This window comes from Ostrinia furnacalis, unplaced genomic scaffold (assembly GCF_004193835.3).
Source record: "Ostrinia furnacalis isolate ACB-3 unplaced genomic scaffold, ASM419383v2 OfSCF0209, whole genome shotgun sequence".
NCBI lineage: Eukaryota > Metazoa > Arthropoda > Insecta > Lepidoptera > Crambidae > Ostrinia > Ostrinia furnacalis.
In genome coordinates, this window is record NW_021130448.1 from 376,106 (window position 1) to 393,168 (window position 17,063).

The 17,063-nt window shown below is 39.8% G+C and overlaps 1 protein-coding gene across 4 annotated transcripts in view; it reads left to right on the forward strand.

Moving 5' to 3' along the window:
* The window catches only part of LOC114356161 (myosin heavy chain 10), a 72,449-nt gene that overhangs the window by 34,814 nt on the left and 20,572 nt on the right, over nucleotides 1–17,063 (forward strand). For all 4 annotated transcript variants that reach the window (XM_028309297.1, XM_028309288.1, XM_028309296.1 and 1 more), the window contains exons 2-9: nucleotides 3,003–3,159; nucleotides 6,220–6,341; nucleotides 10,274–10,297; nucleotides 11,880–11,972; nucleotides 12,049–12,478; nucleotides 12,559–13,898; nucleotides 14,794–14,964; nucleotides 16,551–16,718. In XM_028309297.1, the coding sequence (XP_028165098.1) occupies nucleotides 3,003–3,159; nucleotides 6,220–6,341; nucleotides 10,274–10,297; nucleotides 11,880–11,972; nucleotides 12,049–12,478; nucleotides 12,559–13,898; nucleotides 14,794–14,964; nucleotides 16,551–16,718 (2,505 nt within the window). The remainder of the gene's footprint in view (nucleotides 1–3,002; nucleotides 3,160–6,219; nucleotides 6,342–10,273; nucleotides 10,298–11,879; nucleotides 11,973–12,048; nucleotides 12,479–12,558; nucleotides 13,899–14,793; nucleotides 14,965–16,550; nucleotides 16,719–17,063) is intronic.

The following is a 17,063-nucleotide window of genomic DNA, read 5'->3' on the forward strand; positions in this document are numbered from 1 at the left end:
TGGACTTGGATTCTTGAGTGTGTTAGACGCAGACGCAGCAGATGCTCATAGTTTTTTTAAACCATGTCTGCTCTGCTGTATGATGATGCTTTGATGATAGAGAGAAAACAATCAGTTAAATATCGCTTGGTTTTACAACAGAAGTACTTTCATGCCATCAATGTAGAGGTTCTTTATTTTATACATTTAGCGATGAAAGTTAAAAGCCATTTCAGCAATTTTTTTATGCTAGACAAGGCAGGTATTTGACCGCAATCGCACCTGGTGTTAAGTGAGATGCAGTCTAAGATGGTACGTAATATCTGCCCTGTTAATGCCTATTCACTCTCGCCTTGAAAACGCCCGGATTTTAGTGTTTAGGAAATACAGCAGCAGACAGCGAATTCCATTCCCTAGCTGTTTTTGTCTTGTAACTTGTAAATGTACTATACTAAAATTAACTTTTATAGTTGCTTTTATGTATTAAAAAACTGTACATTCGTTAAACACATACTCGTACGTTAAAATTTTTTGCAAACAAATTACTCTGCTGAACACGTTTCATGTATACGTTCACGCCTCGCTTAAATTGAAATACTGTGTATTTTTTTCGATTTATAAGCAAATTAAATAGCACATTAGTAATGTTGCAATAAATTTTAATTCGCCGGCAGCGCCTGCGCACAATGCACGCAAACGTTGTTGGTAGGGCTGCCAATACGTAATATTTTGAATCTTTTAATTTGTAAAATAATAACGAATAAGCTTTTCTAAATTCTAAATGCCCTAAACACGATTAGATTACGTACATCCTAGACCTAGAATAGTTTCTTTACCTGACTTAATCCAGGTTAATATGAACCATTTTTTAACCAACCTGCATTTTGACAACCCTATCACTGGCGCGTGATTCACTCCTGGTTCCAGGCCGGACACGGAAACTGCTTTGTTTTCTTTTCGAACTTAACTCCAAGATCTAGAATAGCCTCATGAGTGGTGCAACACAATTGACCGGCCGGCGTTCTGGCAACACTGTCTCCCAGCGTGTGATTCACTCTTGGCCGGACATTAAAGCTTTGTTTGGAACTTTACTCCAAGAGTCGAAGATTTAACATAGAGCAAGAAGAGCCCGTGAAGTCTAGTATTTCGTTATTATTTGATGAATTTGGGTTAGCTTACACACAGAGACATTCTTGATGGTCCATCGATCCATCGTTCTTAGGTTTGTTGGGAGCATGCGCTGACAAGCTATCAGCTTTTATAAAATAAAGAAGGTTTGGAGTTCACGGGCTCTTAGATCAAAAGTTAATTGAGTGGTACAACACAATTGCTACCATTATTGACCGGCCTCTCTCTGGCAAATCAATTACCGTGATTCACTCTTGGCCGGAGAAACTGTTTTATTTGCAATTTTACTCCGAGAGTCCCAAGATTTAGAATAGCTTATCGAGTATTGTGAGCAACACAATGTTACCATTCTTGACCGATGATCTGGCAACCCTATTACCGTGATTCACTCTTGGCCGGACACGGGAACTGCTTTGTTTTCTTTTCGAACGTTACCTCTCAAGCTCAGACGTTGAGTACGCCTGAACGCTCTCATCCGTGGCTTGTTCGACAATGACAGATGACAGCACCAAGCGATGTTCTGGGCAGCCTCTAATTTTATTATAATTCGTAAGAAAATATCCACACCACGTCAGCTTCTACTGCAATCACTTCAATGAACACGTTTTTCGTCGAAGAGATTCAAATGAATACTAAAAGATTGGTTCTACTACAGCTATTGTTACCTCATGTATCAGAGCAATAGTTGCATTGCGTTTATGTTAAATGGTTTAGATAATAATGAAATAAAATATTTATTAATTTAAAATTGTTTTTCAGAAAGACTCAATCAACCGACTGTTTGTATTTCTCAAATTAATACTGCTGCACTAAAGCCTTGCGTACTATACCATACAACACATGTTCTCCACTCCTTTCAAATAACAAACTGTCGAGTGCCTTGACATAAATTAATGACGGACCATTTTTAATGTTCAATTATCTATTGTTACACCGTATGATGGCCTGTTAAATATTGCCGTATCGAATTACTATCTAGCAGTCGGTGTCCAAACAAGAACTATCATTGGAGGTGACGAAATCGTGATTAAAGTGTCCTTCTAATTTGGACCACAAGATGCATCAGAATAAGATTCAAATTGATGTCGCGCGGAAGTAGTTGATTCATCGGACTAAGTCTGTACGGGTTAATTGTTTATTTACCGAATGAACCGAGAACTGAAGAATGGTAGAGAAAATAAATAAAATACAGCATGCTCTATCCCCTTAATGACCATTTCATTGTGATTGTTATTGCCCATAGACTTACGCCCGTATTCATAAACATTACTATGAGGTCTCACAGTGCACGTGGACGCATAGGGTGACACACGAACCAATCACAGAGCTCTATTCAACGCTGTGCGTTCGATTTGCTGCTTCACTTAAGCAAGCATCGTTTGTGAATACGGGTGTGAGTCTATTCTGTCCTCGTATTAAATGCCTTGTGTGGGTCTTTAGGTCTCTAAATTCGTAACAGTATGACGTATTTGTGAACAGTCTGATGGTTTTGTAGATTTTTTAATACACAAAATTCAATAATATGTTCAGTGTATATCTTTGAAAAGAAGCTTACAATAGTGATTGAATTTCTTGCGTCGCTACTTTTCAGCACTGGCCCATATTACTGTCCCTAAGCAGTGGTAGGGTTAGGACGTGTAAAACGGGACTATTCCCACCTCTCTTTCCCGCCGCTGCAACTCCTGTGTAGCCAGTATCAGCTTGAATAAAAACCCGACCAGTAAAGGTCAAGTTTGTCCCGAGGGAAAGTTGAACTGGCATTGTCCATAAGTCTCGAAGCAGTGGTAGGGACGTAGTACGTCCCAAACGTGTAAAAGTGCTCTTCAGGACCGTACTTTCCAAAATACATGATTTCATTTTGATTTGACTGACGTTTATCCTCTCTTCTTCCACAGACATATTCCGGCCTCTTCTGCGTGGTGGTGAACCCGTACAAGAAGCTGCCGATATACACGGAGAAGATCATGGAGAGGTACAAAGGCATCAAGAGGCACGAGGTCCCGCCCCATGTGTTCGCCATCACAGACACAGCGTACCGTTCCATGTTACAGGGTAAGTAGAGAATAGATTAAACACTATATTTTTTTAAATAAACAACTTGAAATAATCGAACTGCAAGGCGGGACTCGAACCCACGACCTTCCGCTTGGCGGGCGACTGCTCTTCCAACTGAGCTACTTAGACACTGGATGAACCTATCGAAATTTTCAAGTGTTATACGCCGTTATGGCCACGTCACTATATTGTACACCACACAAAACAAGAAAAGAAAGAAATACACAAAAGAGGCAGCACAATTTAAGTTGTCTTATCCGGAGAATAGGTAGGTAATCCGTTATTGACACTTATCAAGTGTACATAAACACACGTGCAGCAGCTAATTAATTAATCTAAGAAGTACTATCCAAGTAAACAAGTATATCGCCATGTAAGACTTAGACAGCGCCATCTCTTGGTATGGCGATAAACTTAAATGCAAAGAACATCTTAGGTTTTTGTATTTGATTTGATAGAACATCTTAGATTGAGGTCTGTATATTAATAACAACAATATCACTTAGGTAGAGATTGAAATAATATCTACATTCAGCACATTTATTACTACATTTCCTAATTAACTAATCAATTGCGCTAGACAATCTAAAGTTCAGACGCCCAATTACTAAACTGAACTATTCAGTCTGGCTAGGCTAGATCTTCTGTCTGATGACCTTTGTGTCCGAGTAGTAAAGTCGGTATTAATAAATTGATTTTACACTGCATTTATATTCAATGGTTTGTGAAGAGTGTGGTTGAAGATGCTATAAATTGCCTTCAGATAAGCGACAAAAAGGAGCTCTGCAATGGATGATGGATAAACTCTTTGGATTTATTTTTTAAATGATAGTGGAATGAAATAGTCCTGGTTGACTGTACATTTGAAACTTTATCTTTAGATTAAAATGCAAGCAGTGTCTCAGGCATTTTAAAATACAGTACTTTCTCTAACAACCTTTTCGAAAATCGTAAGTCACCTGTACCTAAGTGACCTGGATGCGGGCAGCGCAGGTCGGTTGTTATGGAAATCCTTGGGGGAGGCCTTTGTCCAGCAGTGGATGTCATTTGGCTGAAACGAACGAAGTAAACGCCATGGACTGACGGGTGCGTTCTGGCTAGGTTAAAATAACTACGCGATACTGGGAAGACTGCTGCTGTTTGCAACGCTTCTGATAGTTTCTTAAGTTGTCGGTATTACTATTGCTTTTATTTGGTCTCTGTTTAATCGAGCGACTATAATTTTTATTTTATCGTATCTTTTCACGTATACAAACTACAGCTTGTACAGCGCCCGATACACGTAACCTAAACTACATGCTCATTTACACAGCAAGAAATAATAAAGTATTAACTTTTATTACTTTTACATATTTTCCCGGGTGAAATTCTTAGTAAAAACTCTGTAGTGTTCCCGAAACCGAAAGGACGTCTTGAATCTTAACTCGTAACTCATTCGTATCGTCGTTCGCCATTAGCGCACAATTAGTCAAATGCCTTCAAAACCAGTCGCTTATCTATGGCTCTAGTGTTGTCTTTGGTGAACAGACGGGTTGTTTATGCGGGTGATTGGGATATCTTAAGAATTTTCTTTAAACCTTTGAAGAATAATGATAAAGTTTGGTGAACTTTGGTTCATTTGTCACTGTAAATACCCTGATAAGTGTTTTTCATGGCAAAATAGTTCAACTCATGTACAGATAGAGTAAAAACACTTTCTTTAGGCGACGAGCGCGGTTTACCTGAGGAGCTTTTTCAGGCATAAAAACAAGTTTGTTTTAAAGAAACATTTCAAACAAATTTAGGGTTATCCATCTTACTTACCAGAAGTTTTACTGCGTTATCAGAACTTTTTAAATAACCCTTCGAAAGGGTTAAAACGTAATGTGAAAAGGGGAGGGGACAGCCATAAGGAAATGGAAAACAGCCGCGCATCACTACAATGCAGCAATATGAGCCTTACTAATGAGCGACCGGCACTGCCAGGAAACGCCTACGAGTCGTTTCCCAACGCGACACGATAGTAAACAAGGGGGGAGTGGGGTACCACAAATGTACGCACTAATTACCAAGCCGCACCTTTGTTTGGGAGTTTTGAGGTGCAACACAGCTGACATGCCTTGCTTGCATGGTTTTGAGTCATTTAAAAAAATGTGCGCGGTCAACGCCGGACTGGTCGTTATGGAAATATTTGGCTGAAATGAAAAAAATATTCACTTTAAGTATTGTTTTAATTACAGTCGAACTAAGTAGATTCACAATGTCTATTGAAAAACTTACTTGATTCCATTAGCATTAGCGATATTTTATTTGTTGATTCTACGCCTTATGTTCTCGGATTTTTTCGACTTTTTATTCGAACCAGTTCGAAAACACTCCTTAATAGGATGACATTAAATACTGAATTTGTCTTTTAAAAGGATACCTATAGTTTTTTTTATTTTATAGTCACGCTTTTGATGCGTGAATCTGCGTGATGTTCATGATTTATTTTGCGAAAGTGCTCTCTTTTATCCTTATTACGTAATAGCACAGAAGTCACCCGATTAGAAGTATTTTTTATTTTCATGCTCATAGATACTAGATTGAGTAATAGAAACAATGAAAATTGTTTTGTAAAGATAATATGCTGGATATATGAAAAAAAAACAACCCCTTGTTTTTTACATTTGATACCTTGTGAAAGTAGAGTTTGTACTTCTCGTATAATGGCTATAGACAAAAGATAACCAAAGAAAGTGCTCATTACACTAAAACTACCACTGGAATTTGAATTCTCAATGAGAGCTATTGTTTTTATACCTAACAGATGGCACCACTGCCGAATGACATGACCTTACTCTACAGTAGCGCCATCCTGGTGAGTGCTAAACGAAAGCCATCATTGCAACTTACCGTCCATCAACTTCTTTCATCATGGCTTTCGCGTTTGTGTTAAGTTAGCCACAAGTTCATCATCATCATTATCTCAGCTATAGGACGTCCACTGCTGAACATAGGTCTCCCCCAATGCTAGAGCCAAAAGTTGGCAGTCGTCAAAAATATTATCATGCTGATGGTAACATGTCACACTTCCAGATCGCGAGGACCAGTCCATCCTGTGCACGGGCGAATCGGGCGCGGGCAAGACAGAGAACACGAAGAAGGTCATCCAGTACTTGGCGTACGTCGCCGCTTCCAAGCCTAAAGGATCTGGAGCGGTAAGAGCCTTTGATGACCAGCTGGCTGCCAGCAGGAGTTTAGGCTGGTTTTAGTGTCACGCGGACTGTCAGTGCGGATCGCTCCGCACAGCTGATCTGTATGAACTGCTAGGGAGCGGAGCGGTTCCTCCGGACCGCATTGCTCTAAAACGCTCCCTAGAAGTTCATACAGATTGGCCGTGCGGAGCGGGTCCGCACCGGACGGTCCGCGTGACACTAAAACCAGCCTTAAGCCTAGGCGCAGACCACCGACTTTTACTTGGCCCATAGTTGGGCCCGATTCTAATTTGTATGAAGAATCGGCCGATATCAAATCGGTGTAATGGGCGCACTTTCATACATGTTCATACCGACTCAACTATCGGCCAACTAAAAGTTGGTGGTCTGCGCCTAGGCTAATACCGTAAAATTCGATTGAGCTAACTGCGTACCTAGCTGGAATGCGACTCTTTTACCTTCTCGTACACCTCCCCGCGTTCGTCCAGAGCGTCGATGTGACATTACGGATGCCAGGTACGCAGTAAGCTTGGCCGGATTATAGTTTAAAACTGATGCAATAGAATTAAGAAGGCCTAATGAAAGCAGGACCTTAATATAATAAGTCTTACAACTGAGGCAGTAGGATTGAGGAGGATTTAGCCAGCTGGATGCCAGAAGAACAATACCATAGTCTACAACCAAGGCAATAGGAGCAGGCTTTGTTGTGGACCATCTGGATGTCGTGAGTCTAGAACTGAGGCAATAGAATAGAGGAGGCTTTGATATGGTAGCATGTTGAGGACTAAAAGGAAAATAAACTGAGGGAATACGTTAGTTAAACCCAATCGTATTAGTACCATTTTGAGACTTGGAACAGCTAGAGTTTATTAATATGTATTCAAATAGCTATCTCACTTCCAAGGGTATTTGATATTCAAGTAGGTTATCCAGGTCGTTGATATGTCAAATAAAACTAATAATAAAATTCCCCAGTCGTAAAACTGTAGTAGTTACCGCTGATTGCCTCAATGGACATTCAGATGTAAATGCAATTCAGACAGTATCCAATAAAACTAGTATACTGCCTTGTCACGTCTAGCCCGCTTAAGGTTTAAGAAAGATTTCAATCTGTTATACTGAAGTAAATCACCAAGATATAAATCCACATGTTTATCGTGTTAATGAGATGTTATAGGTATCGTAAAGATATAAATTAAGGGCGAGTGCGCATTAGCTGAATTGCCATGTTCGAGCGCTAATGTGGCTCGTTAAGGCGATTACACACGAGGTGAGGGCGTAAATGCCATGCCATTTACGGCGCTCATGTATGACCAATCCTTTTAATCGTTTAATACTGCACTGGGTCAAGAATTTAAAAATGAGAATGTGACTTTTTTAGCGCGCGTACTATTGGTTCGACTACCGTTATCGGGTAAGATTTTGAGAAAATCTGAATTATAGCATTATAGGCTACATTATTATTATACGTAAAGCTCGATTAAGCTACTAATGTCCTATTTTTTTTTTTCTAAATTAGATTGAGTATACCAGCTGATTAATAAGGCTTGAATCATCAGTGTCAATTTGCGCTAGATTTATTAAGAAGTGCATACGTTGACAGATGTATCGTTTGTGTTCGTAGTACGCGACGTGTGTGAATCACCGATAATGTTTTCATATAGCACGTATTGTAGATTACAAACACATAAGCAGAGCTAGTTATATCACGATTGACTGTATTGTCTGTAACTTGTTGCAGTATTTGCTATTGATGTTAAATTGATTTAAGTATTGCATTTAATTTTACTGATTGCTTACACAAAACTGACACTCGTAAGAAACACCAAATTAATCGGTTTTAACTTTTGACTTTGACTTATGGTCCTATGTCCCCTAGATGGGGCAGAGGGCGTCCACAACAGTCCTCCATCTCGTTCGGTTTTGAGCTTCTCGCTTGATCTCGTCGTTGAATCGGTTTTAACGCTTGATTTTTTTTTATGAATTAGGTTTGGTCTAAAATTATCAAAGGTAATTTTTTTCTGAAAAAAAAAACAAAATGTTTTTTTACAAATATCTCAAGTCTGAATAGGTCTCTTGTACTCGTAGCTAGTGTTCTGTAGAAGTTATAAACCTATTGTGATACCTGAACTATGCATTTCATAGTTGATCGCTACTTGCACAATTCCAATTCGACATAAAACAATGGTTCAATACCTTCTCTTCGGAACCATGACAATGCTTACTTATACTGTTTATGATCTAGAAAGTTTTTATTGCATTGTCATACTTTGCGACTTCTATGCCTGTAATTCTTGAATTTTATTTGTGCGAGGAAAGTTTTACGACTTGAATCGAATATTGCATCATTGCATAAAATAAAATACATTTAGTAACAAACGCAGTCGAGTTTAAATAATCTTGCGCAATTTACTCGTGTCCTACATTGGATATTTTATGATTTTTATGGCACCTAACTTAGATGCAATGACCCAGATTGGAAAATTCCAGACAAAAAGCTGTCCTCGTGCAAATGTGTTTTTAATTAAGGTTCTATAAGGGCATATGCTAGATTTTATCGGCGGTTTTGACTGTATAAGTACCCTGTACAATATTCCACATCTGGTGCACCTTGCATGGACGGTGGCATGCTGTACGGCACTGTACTGGTCCTATTGCTACTAGGAATTAAGATGAAGTAACCACGTCGATGAAGAATAGGTTTGGCTCTTGCTCTTAAAGAATAGTGAGTAGGTGAGGAAGATAGAACTACTATCTCGATCTTAAAACACATTCTTCATCTGTCGAATTCTACATTTGTTTTGATTTTACACTAAATGCTATGTGATCCAGTGTCAATGACACTTGAAATATATTCATCATTGTTCTGAAGTTTTACCTTGCTATCCAATTCTGATTGAAGTTCTGTTGAAGTTTATCTTAATGTTTAATATATTTAGAATTTAGTTTCATATTTAGAATGTGGTAGACAGAAATTGTGAACAATATAAAGTATAATTATCATCGCTAAACTAAACTTTTACCTAATGTTTTACCCTTAGAACTGCTATCAAAAGTAATTCATGTTTGGTGTGAAATTGAAGCTAAATGTAGTTTGTTACTACTTTCTTAGGCCACTCACAGTGACATCCAAAGATTAACTTAACTGTAGTAAACGCTAAAAGAATATTCTCAAAAATATGGTGAATCAGACCGCTCCCTTTCAAACGACTGAAATGTGGCTGTAAAATAATTATCATTCGTATGTGAATCAGTTACGCCATTGTATACTTTTTAGAGTCAATGATCTCGAATTCAAAGTCATTGTCTTGTTTGGCAGGACTATGGTTATACTTCACTAATAACGTGAGATTTTACTGTGAGTCGTCAATTATAATGTATTTAGCACGCGTGATAGTTGCAGTTTTACAGGGCGAGTCAAAGTATGGGTCAGTGGGACATCCATGTAGTCTTGAAATGTGTATTTTATTAGAAATTGATAATATACCCAAGTAAATGCCGCTGCATATTTGTTATCAAACTATTGAAGCTACGAGAGTGGCGATTACCGTAAACGTCACTACCATTTCATTCTGACGATCACGTAAGGCAGTCAGCGTCAAATAGTTTGTGACATCCAAAGTAGCCAAAAAGTTCGCAACAAGTCTTTGTTACTTAAAATGTAAACTTTTTGGTCATTTTGGGTGCCACGAACTATTTGCTGACTACGTCCAAGCGTCCGAGTAGCTGATTCCAAGCTTTAGAACAAAGCATTTCGTCAGCAAAAAATGAACTTTACTGTGATCACGACCAGTAGCTTAATATCTACAGCAGTTAATTTAGTTGTAAAATCAAACCATGACGTATAATTTGACTCGCCCACTGTATCGCCTACCCTCAGTCTCCACACTCATGTAATATATTTTTTATTTCCCCACGAACCGCTGCCGCCGCAGGGACCGACTCCGCAGTTGATTATAGTAAGTCCAAATGATACGACCGGATCACGCTTGACGTTGTCTGGAACAGTGGTACATTGTCCTCGGTCTCAAATGAATGGTTTTCAGTAAGACGGTCTTGAGGATGATACTAGATTCACCAAATCTTGAATCAAACTTGTGGTTGAGTCCGAATTAAGTCTTGAGCTTTGCATAATATAAATCAAGAAGTAACTAATTTGTTTAATTAAAAACTACGTAAGATGTCTCATTGAAAATCAACCAGAAATCTGTTGTAAATATTTATTTGAGGACAATTTATCACGATTGGAATGTTCGCTAAATCCGTGGTTTTTTGGGATTCATTAAAGTTTATTGCATGTCCGCATGGATGGGTTTTTATATTTGTAATAGAAAATACTAAAAAAGTTAAATATTTTCCGTATTGACTAGTAATTTATTAAATTAACTATTTATCAAAAGAAAGGTTGTTAACAATCTGTTATCTAAGTTTTATCAATTTACAATAATTTGCCTTTTAATAGTGAACAGTAATGAAAGTAATTAATCGTATAATTATTCATGTAGAAACAGTACCTCATTTTATCGTAATGAATGATATCAGACATCAATATAACGCTCGGCTCGAATCGTAACACGTCATAGAATTAATACATAATGCTTATTGTGTACGTCTTGTTAAATTAACAATCATTAACTCATTAACATCATTAGTAACATTTTAACATTTTGCGACTAGACATAGCTATGTTTGTGTTAAATGGTATTCCAATAAGGTTTTATTATGAGATCGTTACCTTATGTAGCACATTAACGACCGTATTCACAAACATTACTATGAGGTCTCACAGTGCGCGTGGACGCACAGGGTGACACACGAACCAATCACAGATCTCCATTCAAATCTGTGTGTTCGATATACTGCTTCACATAAGCAAGCATCGTTTATGAATACGGGCGTTTGAAAACAACATAGATTTTTAATGAATTTTGTATAAGACCATCTCATAATAAAGCCTTTTGTATGTCGCTAAGATGAATGATCTCTCTGAATACCCCATTTAGACAGATAACGTTTGTCAGTCCGCTCATGAGCATTAACCTTTCATTCCACGCTGCTATCGCCGTAGACCAATGGACCCACGTTCGAGGTAACCGCTAACAGTAACAACATTAACACCATTTGTGACGTCACTCATTGCATCTTTGACTCAGTAAATATCCCATTTTATTACTAAACCGTTTTATAGAGGGTGCTGTTTTATTAGGAGACTTCTTTTTCTGGTTGAAATCTGTGTCTCAAATACGACTCTTAAAAAGTTCCAGTATTTGAGCTATAGAAACACCCTTTAAAGGGAGGTAACTAATAAAATGATGCCCTATTTTATGCCAGTTCTGAGAATTTCTCTTTAGTAAAATCTGCCAAAACCTAATCAATTCAATACTGTGCAAAAATTATTCAACGAATTGGAGACTTTTTTCAGGACTGGCATAAAAGTATCATTAATTTAATCAGTTTGGTGATTGACAGCTTGCATTCTCTACAAGAGGTTTGCTGATCAAATAAGAATTGAGGAATTAATGGAACATGTATATTTTATAGGGAGAGTTGGAACAACAGTTGCTGCAGGCTAACCCTATTTTAGAAGCCTTTGGTAATGCTAAAACAGTCAAAAACGACAACTCGTCAAGATTTGTAAGTATCATAAAATATGTAAGCACCGTCAATCGCAAGTTGACTTGCTGGTCTAATCTACAACGATGTATTTCAGGGTAAATTCATAAGAATAAACTTCGACGCGTCAGGCTTCATAGCGGGCGCGAACATCGAAACGTACTTATTAGAAAAATCGAGAGCCATCAGGCAAGCGAAAGACGAACGGACATTCCACATCTTCTACCAACTTCTAGCAGGAGCGACGCCGCAACAAAAAGCGGAGTACATTCTAGAAGACCCCAAAAGTTACCCCTTTTTGTCAAATGCCGCGTTACCAGTACCAGGAATTGATGATACGGTCGAATTCCAAGCGACTATCAAGTCCATGAATATCATGGGCATGAACATGGAAGACTTCAATTCCATCTTCAGAATAGTGTCGGCGGTTCTCTTGTTCGGATCCATGCAGTTCAAGCAGGAGAGGAACTCTGATCAGGCCACGCTGCCCGATAACACAGTAGCGCAGAAAATCGCGCATTTGTTAGGTAAGCATACTGATATGATAGCCAATTTTCATCGTACATCTCAATGATAGTTTGCTTATGTGCTATTTTTCCAATTGCAGGTCTTTCGGTAACAGAAATGACGAAAGCTTTCCTAAAACCAAGAATCAAAGTGGGTCGTGATTTCGTAACGAAAGCACAGACTAAGGAACAAGTAGAATTCTCCGTGGAAGCCATCGGAAAGGCGTGCTACGAGCGCCTCTTCAGATGGCTGGTCAACAGAATCAACAGGTCCCTAGACAGAACGAAGAGACAGGGTGCCTCCTTTATCGGCATCCTCGATATGGCAGGTTTTGAAATCTTCGACCTGAACTCGTTTGAACAGCTCTGCATCAACTACACAAACGAAAAGTTGCAGCAACTGTTCAATCACACGATGTTCATTCTCGAGCAGGAAGAGTATCAGAGGGAAGGAATCGAGTGGAAATTTATTGATTTCGGACTCGATCTGCAACCGACCATCGACCTTATCGACAAACCCATGGGTATCATGGCGCTCCTGGACGAGGAGTGTTGGTTCCCCAAAGCGACAGACAAGACTTTCGTTGAGAAACTAGTGTCTGCTCACTCCGTCCACCCCAAGTTTATGAAGACAGATTTCCGTGGTATCGCTGACTTCGCGATCATCCACTACGCTGGGAAAGTGGATTACTCAGCAGCACAGTGGCTGATGAAGAACATGGACCCTCTCAACGAGAACGTGGTGTCCCTTCTTCAGTCGTCCCAGGATCCTTTCGTGTGCCACATTTGGAAGGACGCCGAGATCGTCGGTATGGCGCAGCAGGCCATGACTGACACGCAATTCGGTGCCAGAACGAGAAAGGGTATGTTCAGGACCGTGTCACAATTATACAAAGAACAGTTGACGAAATTGATGGCGACTCTCAGAAACACAAACCCGAACTTCGTGAGGTGTATTATTCCAAACCACGAAAAGAAGGCAGGCAAGATCGAAGCGCCTCTAGTTCTGGATCAGCTCCGATGCAATGGTGTGCTCGAGGGTATCAGGATATGCAGACAAGGTTTCCCCAACCGTATCCCGTTCCAGGAGTTCAGGCAGCGTTACGAGCTGCTGACGCCGAACATTATTCCAAAGGGATTCATGGACGGGAAGAAGGCCTGCGAGCAGATGATTGAAGCTTTGGAGCTGGATCACAATTTGTACCGCGTGGGTCAGTCGAAGATCTTCTTCAGGGCAGGAGTGTTGGCCCACCTGGAGGAGGAGCGTGACTACAAGATCACGGACCTGATCGTGAACTTCCAGGCCTTCTGCCGCGGGTTCCTGGCGCGCCGCAACTACCAGAAGAGGCTGCAACAACTCAACGCCATCAGAATTATCCAGAGGAACTGCGCCGCGTACTTGAAGCTAAGGAATTGGCAATGGTGGAGGTTGTATATAAAGGTAAGATTTTTTCTCGATTTACTGTTTTGAAACTGAGACTATTAAATAAAATAGGGAATGTGAAGAATCTAATTGGTATGAAAAATTACACAATCAAAATATAAATTCTCAAAATATGCCTACTTCAATGTTTTCAAAACAACCTTGGCTTGGATTATTGTTGAAAGTTATGTAAATAACTGCCAAGACCTACATGTTCAATAGACTATTATACCAAGTATAATTAATTGTGTACTCGCACCCGCCGACCGCTATTGTCCGTTGAAAGTATAAATCAAGTTTGTTTATATTATTATAAGGGATAATAGAGGAATCTTCGCCCTTTTACAAAAATATCGGTAAGATTTCATAAATATCACACAATCGATTTGTTTGAACTTTGTTTTTCAACTCAAATTATTATTTTGAATTTATGCTAGTATTTTATTAGATATCAACATATCGATATCGCTTAGTAAGGCGATAGATATTAGTTTTAATCTGGGTGGTCATTAAACCTGAATTACGTTAATCTTATATCCTGTTAACTATTCGTTATCTAAATAAGTTCTTTGTCATACATAACATTCTACCCAGATATACAAGCGTGGATTAAATTTATACGTAATCCATGCATAAAATTAAATATTGTACGGGCCTTTTCTACTAACTTGAGTTTTCTCCTTACCTAAGCGACGCGCACATTAGGCGACAAAAAAAAAAACGCTCGTGCAAGTGTCATTTCATAATTATTATTATTCTCCGCGACATGTCGCTAAATTATATGGAATGATATTCGCACGCGTTTTGTGGCCGCGTCTGTCGCGCGATTTGTCTCCCAGTGTGCGCTGTCACTTAGTTTCAAAAGAACACCGACATTGTGTTACAAGTTTTAACTTCTTCTGTCGGATTCCAGGTGAAACCTCTCTTGGAAGTGACGAAGCAAGAAGAGAAGTTGACACAGAAGGAGGACGAGTTACGCCAGATCCGCGACAGGCTTGAGACGCAGGTGAAGCGCTGCGTGGAGTACGAGCAGAAGTATCAGCAGGCCAACGCCGAGAAGACGCAGCTGGCCGAGCAATTGCAGGTGAGAGGATGACTTCATTATTGTTTAATCAGAAGACGTTCACTGCGCAAATATGCACATTGTATTTCAGCTAATGGAGATTCTTATAGAAACGCGTAGCTGTTTGTGAGAATGACATGTTATGTCGCAACTCGATTGCCTGTTTTAGTTACAGGCATAATTATTCAATGGTAATAACGATGATCGCGCATACATAAAGCATCTTGCCTGCAATTATTTTTTACTAAAATGTGACGCACAAAACACAGGATTTGGGAGTAGTGTCCGACCGAAACTAGTTTTACGACCGAAACCGAAACCGAAAACGAATTTCGGCAACGGTGTCTATTTCGGCCGAAACCGAAACCGAAACCGAAACTTCCTTACAAGGCTCATATTTTTAGGGAAAAATAAAGAAAACGTTATTATAATCAGTCAGTCTTTATTGTTTTCTCTTTAAACTGCATTAAAATTGAACTTATAAAGCGCCTTTTTACTCTAAAAGGTATCAAATCATGTATTAAAAAAGAAATAGAAGGATTTATAGTCTATATTTTTAGGGTTCCGTAGCCAAATGGCAAAAAACGGAACCCTTATAGATTCGTCATGTCTGTCTGTCCGTATGTCACAGCCATTTTTTTCCGAAACTATAAGAGCTATACTGTTGAAACTTGGTAGGTAGATGTATTCTGTGAACCGCATTAAGATATTGATGCAAAAATAAAAAAATAATAATAAATATTGGGGGCTCTCAAAACTCAAATTTTTTTTTTCATCAAACACATACGTGTGGGGTATCTATGGATAGATCTTCAAAAATCATATCGAGGTTTCGTTAGTATCTATTGTGTACTTGCCACTTGGATACCTTGGTGATAAATACTAAAATGAACTTTGAAACTCTGAATCCATAATATTATCACCAATGCACTATAGTCATTACTAACTACCTAACTAATGTTTGTTTACGTATAGCATTTGCGAACCAAAAATATTTTTTTTGATGTTTACTACCCGCTCTTATGTTATAACGACATAAATCGAGATAAAACTTACCAAATTCAAAATAAATCACTCGAAAACTCGCTACCACAACAAAACAAAACTAACAGCAAACAAACAAGCGAGCGAATCACGACATTGGCTCTGATCGGATTCATTCACTCTTTCAACGCGCCGAACATGACCGATAACAGCGCGGATACTCCCGAATGCACATTCGGTTTCGGTCGTAGTTTCGGCAAGTTTGCCGCCGAAAACGAAACTAAACCGAAACTCGTGTTTTTACCGAAACTCAACCGAAAACGAAACCGAAACCGAACATTCGGTCGGACACTATTTGGGAGTTAAGATAATGCTATTCTAAAATAGCAGACCTTGAAATAGTCTGGTTAATTCAAAAACATTCTGTTGTAGAATAGTACAAACAGTACTTACTACAAGATATATTCTGTTTTTTCTACATCATTATTGATTCACTTAAAATCTGTTCGTCAGTTTTGAAACTCAATCTCCTTTCATGCTGCTTACAAAAAGAGCACCAGTTTTGCGGTCTTAACTCTTGTTTTCCTGCTTATAATAAAGATTTTCCTCCCCATTCCTTCCAGGCGGAGCTAGAGTTATGCGCCGAAGCGGAAGAGAGCCGAGCCCGCGCGGCCGCCCGCAAGCAGGAGCTGGAAGAACTGCTGCACGACCTGGAGGGCCGCATCGAAGAGGAGGAGGAGCGCTGCAACGCGCTGCACCAGGAGAAGAAGCGGCTGCAGCTCAACATACAGGTAACACTCCACGACCCCGAGCCAGGGAAGCAGCGGCTGCAGGAACTGCTGCACGACCTGGAGGCCGCATCCAGGAGGAGGAGCGCTGCAACGCGCTGCACCAGGAGAAGAAGCGGCTGCAGCTCAACATACAGGTAACACTCCACGACCCGAGCCAGGAGAGCAGCGGCTGCAGGAACTGCTGCACGACCTGGAGGCCGCATCCAGGAGGAGGAGCGCTGCAACGCGCTGCACCAGGAGAAGAAGCGGCTGCAGCTCAACATACAGGTAACACTCCCTACGAGCCCGAGCCAGGAGAGCAGCGGCTGCAGGAACTGGACCTGGAGCAGCGGCACCAGGAGAAGA